We start from the raw sequence: 7,746 nt of genomic DNA, 5'->3' as shown, positions 1-7,746 counted from the left end.
AAAGGATCTGTAGGACAGCAGATCCTGGACCCCAGCAGCTGAAAGGATCTGTAGGACAGCAGATCCTGGACCCCAGCAGCTGAAAGGATCTGTAGGACAGCAGATCTTGGACCCCAGCAGCTGAAAGGGACAGCCGGGTTCGGCCTCAGAGACGAGAGGAGCTTCATCATCTGAGGGGAGCTCTGATAGGAAACATCCGAGGCAGATGTCCAGATCTAAAACCCACCTGAAGTTAAACAATAATTTAAAAACCTGTCCCAGATCGGCTTTTCTTCCCCTCTGAAGTGAACTCCAGCAGTGGGAATCATGAACGTAGGTCAGCTGCTGAGGGGGGAACAAAATAATCTGCCCATCCTACAGTCCAGCTCTGTAACACATGCTCATAAAAATAAGCTGTGATTTTCAGAAATCAGCCCCATGAATGTTGCCATGAGTTAATCTGCCACTCATAAAACTGCCTCAGTTGTTGTTGGGTGGAATCACCATGATGTGTCGAGATGCTGAACTTTTGAAAAGCTCTGATTGGTTGATTTCTGACCTGGCTGTCTTAGTGAAATACTGATGAGCTCATGGGTTGTTTTATTGTGAACTATTATTACTGGTGTGTTTCCTGTCCCTGACTTCCTCCCGGGCTCACCTTCTCTGTGCAGCTTCGGTCTAAAATAGACGAGGCGCGTATCTTCACGGCCACGCTGTTCCTGGAGCTCACCGCGGTGCACGTGATGGCTTCACAAACACCATCTAACATGGCTGCCGTCTCCACTGACCATAGTGCAGCCATGTCTGGTTGCAGCTACAGACACTCTGGAATGGCTGACTTTAGAGCAGTCTTTGCTAATGAGGCAAGGATTTGTCCGCCATCTTGATGGGTGCTACGTGGGTGTCCTTATCCTGCCAACATGGCAGCAGGCCATGAATGTCTGAGGGATGTTAAAATGATGGAAACCTGAACTTCTAAGAACATGATGTTCTGTTTATCTTTTTTTTTAAATATTAGTCTGATAAACCGTATTATTCTACCCCTGGTTGTCGCTCTCTTTAGACTCGTCTACTCTAATTAATAAATACTTTAACGGGTGGAGGCTTGGCTTAAATCAGCTATCTGCACATATATCAATACATTAATGACATTTTCTTAAATAATAGCCATTTTAAAGGTAAAACATATATTTTTATTAACAAAGAATTGGTGTAAAGGCTGGACAAAAACTCCATGTGTAAACACTGAACATGTGTTACATAACTTGATATGTAAGGCCACATAGTTCCAGTTATTAGTCAAGGTGTAACTAACTACTGTTATTTAAAGTGTTCTGGTTGGAATGATAACAGAACCAGGTCCAGGTCCAGAAGTGACCGGACCGCCTGCTCAGGTTTCCTGCGACTGTGAGCCGGAGGAGAGTCCGCTTCACAAAATCCCAGCACCACTCCAGATTTAAGTCATAAAACGTCTAACGTCATAAAACCAAGGCTCGCCACACCTGTCTCTGAACGCCAACATGTTCCTCCCCCCGCAGACTTCCTGTGATGCCCCAGGGCGGGCTGAGCTGGCCGGGGTTGCGATGCCGTACGTGGACCGACAGAATCGCATCTGCGGCTTCTTGGACATCGAGGAGAATGAGAACAGCGGCAAGTTCCTGCGGCGGTACTTCATCCTGGACACAGAGCTGGGCAACCTGCTGTGGTACATGGACAACCCACAGGTGAGAGGGTCCAGAACACCTGGTCCCAGCTGCTGGTCCACAGGTCCACATGTTTGGGTTCTCTTGTAGCTTTTGAGCTAGTTGTTGTGCTCCCAGACAGCCTCGGAGCATGATGCTACCACCGCCATGCTTGTTTTTAATCAGTCCAGTGATTTTCTGACACATCTGGTGTCAAACTGGAGCTCCTCTGAACATCTTTCTCCTTGGTTCTGGTTCTGGATCATCTTTTAATCATCTATTTTAAATCATTTTCTCCACTCGCAGCTTTTTGGAATGAGCTGCAGCTTAATGGATTTAATTTGGCATTAAGTCAAAAACAGTGTAATAAAGACATAAAAGTGTGGCACAGATGGAGCTTTAATGCACAAAAAGCAAAAATAAATAAAAATCAACTTCCTATAGGATTTGAGAACTTTTTTGTTTGTTTGCTAACAAAAAAAACACTAAAAGATGTATGAGCTTTCGTTCAGTGCAGCTAGGAGCAAAACTGGTATATTTTAGAAAAGAAAGGAATGAACCCAGGTCTGACCGGAGTCCAACAAAGCTGACAAACAGGAAAAAGCTGGAAGTTGTTGAAGAACTCGTATTTCTCACAGCTGACGAATTCCTGAAATCAGACTTTAAGATTGTGAGTTTAGAGAGTTTTTACGTTTCGTTTTTAGACCTGCTGTCAGTTTGTTTTTATTTGCATTAACAGAAACTTCTAAAAATCACTTTATTTTTTATTAAAACAGAAGAGAACAACTCCTCCCTTTGCAGAGCCAGCAGTTAAAATGAATGTGAAAGAATCTGATCTGCAGTTAACAGGAGTGACTCTAACAGTGATATTTTTATTTTCTTCTGTTCAGAATCTGCCCAAAGGTGCAGATAATGTGGGATTTCTTAAACTCACCTACATCTCCAAGGTTTGTCCTCTTTTTCAGTTTATATTTTGTATGCATGAGCCTGAAATCAATCACCTCATTAAAGATGAAATGGATCAAATCTTTTAGACGAATCAGAGGGAGTCTTTGACCAGGACTTTACTTCCTGTTCGTCCTGGTTGGGTCAGGACCACAGCACAGTTAAAAGCTTGTCTGTTAGCTGATGTTTGAGTTCAGGAAGCACCGTCTGGTGTTGGTCTTAGACTTGCTGCCTGTTTGGAAGGGAACCACCACCACGCCCCCTGGGGACCCATTCGGTTCCTGTGGATCCTGATTGAGTTCGGTTTGCATTGCCAACAATCATCAGACTCCTTTTCTGTGAGAGCAGAGATCAGACTGAAGCCAAGAAGTGGAACTCCAGTTCAGTGGCCTCATGAGTGTTTCTGTTGTTACTGCAGAGCCGGTTTATGACGCCAGATATTGGCATGCCTAGGGCCCCGCCCTCACCTGCCAGCCAACCTCGACTGCTCTCCGTTCCGGTGGCAGACCCACGTGGAGGGGGCTTCCTGGAGCTTCTTTGGGCTTGGCCTGGCTGAGCCCCGGGAACTAAGGCTTGACCACACAATGCTTCCCTCTCAGGCCTTTCTGAAGGAGGGCGCTCTGGTTTCCTTCATCAAGGTCGTTGAATTGCTCGTAGTCTGCCCCCTCCCCTGAGACCCTACCAGGATCAGTGGCTATTCTGTGGAGGAGAAATGTTGCCTCCAGTTTGAGGATGTCTTTTCCTCCAGCAGAGGCCTTTAAACGGCTGAGTGAGGGTAGGATGGAGATGGATCGATGGATCGATGGATCGGGGCCTCGTCTCCAGCGTTGCTTTGGTCTGTGATGAAGGAGCTGAACTGAAAGACAAATCTCTCAGTTTACTGGTTTGTTTATGTTTCAACCCTCACCTGTAGTCATGAGGTCTGGATCATTAGCTTCCATAAGGTGAGGAGCTTCGTCCTCCAGGAGAAGCTCAGAGAAGAGCTGCTGCTCCTCTTTCAAAGGAGTCAGCTGAGGAAGTTCAGACATTTGATTAGGATCCAGTTGCCTCCAGTGGTGTACTACACCAGCAAGAAAAGGTGCATTTAATCTGTCGACTTATCTTCCAAATGCTTCCAAGAAGAGAGGAGTGGAGATGATTTGTCAGGACAAACCCAGGATCATCGTCTTGTTTTACTGTTTTTACTTGGGAGTCCTTAGATATGGATATAGGTTAGAAACATTAACAAACAACAGCAGCTTGTAGGAGTTAATGTGTCCACTGTTAGTGTTATACAGTACACTGCCTCTTCCTGTCCTGAGGAATAACGCCTTCCTGTCGTCTCGTGCTCAGGTCAGTGACGCCACCAAACTCAGACCGAAGGCAGAGTTCTGCTTTGGTAAGTTTTGACTTTTCCTCCACCTCCTCTGCTTCCTCTCTCTGTACCTGCTCTGTAACTCCAACCACAAACATTTTTTCATGTTTATTTGTTGTATTTAGTCATAGTTTTGTCTGCTTTCTATGACAACATAAATCCAGCATCATGATGAGGTTCTTACCTGACCGTCTCCGATCCCAGAGACCCCTCTCATTCCTTATTTCCACTTCCTCCCTCCCTCCTTCTTCCCTCCCTCGTTTCCTCGTCCGTAGAGTTTATTTCCTCCCTTTTGTCCTGTGCTACTTGTTTTTCCTCCGCGGTGGAACAGCAGCTCTTTGTCACTCAATGGGAGGAAACTGTACGACGACAATAAGTCGATCTTTGTGTGTGTGTTTGCATCGAGATGGGATGTTAATATCGACACACACATCCTCTGAGAAACCAGAAACAAGCTGTTATTTTTAGACTCTCATGCTGCTGTTTGCCTCTCTTGTCTCTCTGCAGTGATAAACGCAGGCATGAGGAAGATTTACCTGCAGGCCAACGACCAGCAGGATTTGGTGGAATGGATCAGTGTTCTGAACAACGCCACCAAGATTACAGTGAGCCTCACACATGCTCAGATGGATCAATGTTTGACCCTGATGCTCGGCGCTCAGCCTCGGGCCACAGCAGATGGAAAATTACCCATCAGCTCGATGCAGGATCAGCAGAGTGTGAAGGGAAGCTACGGCCGTCTGAAGTCTGAAGTCTGAAGTGCAGATTAAATGTTTAACTGGACCTGTAAAAGTAAATCTATAGATTGGTCTCCCTCCTCCTCACCACCTCAGTCCTGGCGTCTCATCAGTGTTCATTTCAGAAAGTCCTTCCTGTCAGAACCAGAACTGGAAAAGTTTAAAAGTTGTTGTTAAATTCTCCTGGAGACATTAACTCTTGTTCCATCTCAATCCAGCCTTCAATATCCTCAAACAAAAACTAATAAATTCATAAAAACTAGGATTTTATTCATGAATATTGAACAAAGTTATAATAAGGTCTGTGCTGCCTTTTTATCAGATTAAGATAAGATATATTTTATGTTCACAGGTTTAATGTAGTCAGTTTTATTTTATTTCATTTACATATTTTAATCTCTGAATCTCTGACTCCTGCTTCTGTTGGAGTTGCTCCCGTCGATGGGTTCTTCCATGGATAATAAGTCCAGTTTGTGAGCCCCGTCTTTGTTGACAAACAGAGTCTTGGTTCTGCAGAGCTCGGCGGTTCTGAAGGTGTCTGCCTTCTGAACTGCAGAGTTGGATTTCTTGTCCCTTTATGAGATGCCACAGGTGTTGTCCACAGGTGTTGCAAAGACAGCTGAGCTGAAACTGGTCCAGTTGTTTAATGAGGAGACGGCAGCATGTCCAACTTTCCCTTCTGTAGAAAGGTGTTGGTATCATGACAGTCTTTGTTCTGAGAGGTGTTCCTCTCTGTGCTGCAGCCTAAGGTTATAAAAGAATGAAGAACATCTGCTCCAGTAAACTAGAAGCTTCTTACTTTTTCTGTTATAACTGTTCAGAATCAGTTATAACACTCAGGGGTGTGGCTATTTGCATACAAAGATCAGCTCTAGTTAAAATGCTTTTATTTGAGACAAAGAAAGGAGGTTAATGTCAGAAATAATGACGGCGTGTAACAATTTAACCTCGCCCTCAGAGCTGCCAGGGTTGGGTTGGACATGTTCAGTCATCTTGTTTAACACGTTAAAGGAGTAAAAACATGATCTCCTGCAGGACTCACGTCTCTGTTCCTGATGTGTTTCAGGTGCCAAAGCCTGGAGAGAACCAGAACACCTATGTAGAGACTCCTCAGGAAGTTCTTGGTGCCATAAAGCAGGTCTCTTACAAAACGGAGATCATAGGTGGAGTTCCTATTACCACAGCCACTCAGGTAAGGTTCTCAGGTCCAGTCTTGTCTCTGCTGGTATGCACACAGAAACACTGAAGCCTGAGGCTCCTTCGTTCAGCTGCTGCCTGCCACCGTGTCAAGATGACGATTTATTTTAAGCTTCAGCAGCTTTTAGATCCCCTTCAGCAGCAATAAGTGACTCAGTGACTGCAAGGTGTCCACATTTAGTTTGTGTTTGATAAATAACGTTTACCTGAGCGTGCCTTTAATCTGTCCGAATGCACAGTGTTTGAGCTGAAACAGGTCATCTGCTGTGTGTGTTTTGTTGTAGGAGCAGAGTGAAGGGCAGAACGAGTTGGATCGAGGGAAGCGGGCTCAGAACCAGCTGCCCTACTTCCTGTCCAGAGGAGCCCAGGATCAGCCTTTTATAAAGACTGGATACTGCGTGAAACAAGGAGCTGTGGTCAGAACAAACACACACACAGTGTAACCGTAGAAACGAGGAAGATGAACTGTAACTCATGCTGAGCTTCTCTGCCTTGTGTCAGATGAAGACCTGGAAGAGGAGGTACTTCCTTCTGGATGAAAACGCTCTCAGCTACTACAAATCTGATCAGGTGAGGACCTGAATCAGCTGGCTGCTTGTTCTCTTTTTAACCAGCTGTTCTCCTCCAGGTCTAGTTGTGTAGTAACTCTTAGATTATGTAAATGTGTGTGTGTCTGTGTGTGTGTGTGTGTGTGTTTTTCTTCTCTCTGGCGTGTCTTTACATGCAGAGCAGCAGGCATCCTAAATACCTCCGCTTACAATCCACAGCCTGTCTGAGCACATGTGGACACACCCTGTGTGTGTGTGTGTGAGTGTGCAGCTGTAGGCAGGAAACATTCCTGTAATCTGATGACAAAAGAGTCGCTGCTGCTCAGAACCAGAACAACCAACTAAAACAGAATTATTTATGAATTAATGTGTCTGTTTCTGACATTATTTCTTGTTTTTGTTTGTTGTTTTGTTGTTTAGACAAACAAACATTAAACGCTCAGATTGAACTCATATCTTCAGTTAGAAGTTTGTTCTGACTTTCAGAAGCAACACTTAACTGGACCTCTGGATAGCACCAGGTTCTGTGACCTGTCAGTTTCTGGTCCAAACAGGAAGTTTGCTGCCAGCTGCAGACAAAGCGACACAAACATTTTAACTTTGCAGACAACAAGGCACTGACACGTTTATTTAGTCTGAATAAACCAGTACAGTTGAGGAAGTTTGTCTTTAATGTGGTCTTTAGATGTCATTTGGGTTTAATCAGATTTGTAGAAAGGACCACGTGGGACCATGTGGGACCATGTGGGACCATGTGGGACCACGTGGGACCACGTGGGGCCACGTGGGGCCACGTGGGACAACGTGGGGCCATGTGGGACCATGTGGGGCCATGTGGGACCATGTGGGGCCATGTGGGACCATGTGGGACCAAATGAAACAAAAGTGAAACCAGGAACTGTTTCTGAAAGTTCCCGTGACGACAGCTGTGGAGTTTGATTCCTGTTTCCTGGTGTCTTCAGGACCGCGAGGCGCTGAGGGTCATCTCGCTGAAGGAGATCCAGAAGGTCCAGGAGTGCAAACAGAGGTCGGTCTGCAGGAGGACCAGAACCACAGCTCCTGCTTGGTCTCTTGTCGGGATCCAGTAAAACCTGCTCTGTTCTTCTGTTCTGCAGCGATCTGATGATGAGAGACAACCTGTTTGAGATGGTCACCACCTCCAGGACCTTCTACATACAGGTGAGGCCCGATTTACTGCTCCGCCCGTCCATCCCTCTGTCCCTCTGTCCGTCCGCTCGTCCACCTGTCCGTCCATCCCTCTGTCCCTCCCTCCCTCCGTCCATCCCCCCCCCCCCCCCCCCCCC

At 45.9% G+C, this 7,746-nt stretch overlaps 1 protein-coding gene across 5 annotated transcripts in view; it reads left to right on the top strand.

Moving 5' to 3' along the window:
• plekha1b (pleckstrin homology domain containing, family A (phosphoinositide binding specific) member 1b) overlaps positions 1 to 7,746 on the top strand; it is a 15,903-nt gene that overhangs the window by 2,219 nt on the left and 5,938 nt on the right. For 2 of the 5 annotated variants that reach the window (XR_005234328.1, XM_037980888.1), the window contains exons 1-10: positions 334 to 842; positions 1,518 to 1,703; positions 2,552 to 2,608; positions 3,939 to 3,984; positions 4,468 to 4,565; positions 5,764 to 5,889; positions 6,179 to 6,310; positions 6,396 to 6,464; positions 7,405 to 7,469; positions 7,558 to 7,621. Coding sequence is in view for 4 of the 5 variants with exons in the window: in XM_037980888.1 (XP_037836816.1) it covers positions 723 to 842; positions 1,518 to 1,703; positions 2,552 to 2,608; positions 3,939 to 3,984; positions 4,468 to 4,565; positions 5,764 to 5,889; positions 6,179 to 6,310; positions 6,396 to 6,464; positions 7,405 to 7,469; positions 7,558 to 7,621 (963 nt within the window). In the remaining variant the exon portion in view is untranslated. The other 3 variants (XM_037980889.1, XM_037980887.1, XM_037980890.1) reach the window with 3 other exon arrangements.

Source organism: Kryptolebias marmoratus, linkage group LG17 (assembly GCF_001649575.2).
Source record: "Kryptolebias marmoratus isolate JLee-2015 linkage group LG17, ASM164957v2, whole genome shotgun sequence".
Lineage (NCBI taxonomy): Eukaryota > Metazoa > Chordata > Actinopteri > Cyprinodontiformes > Rivulidae > Kryptolebias > Kryptolebias marmoratus.
Note: the sequence above shows the minus strand (reverse complement) of the source record. Positions and strands in the feature narration are given on the sequence as shown.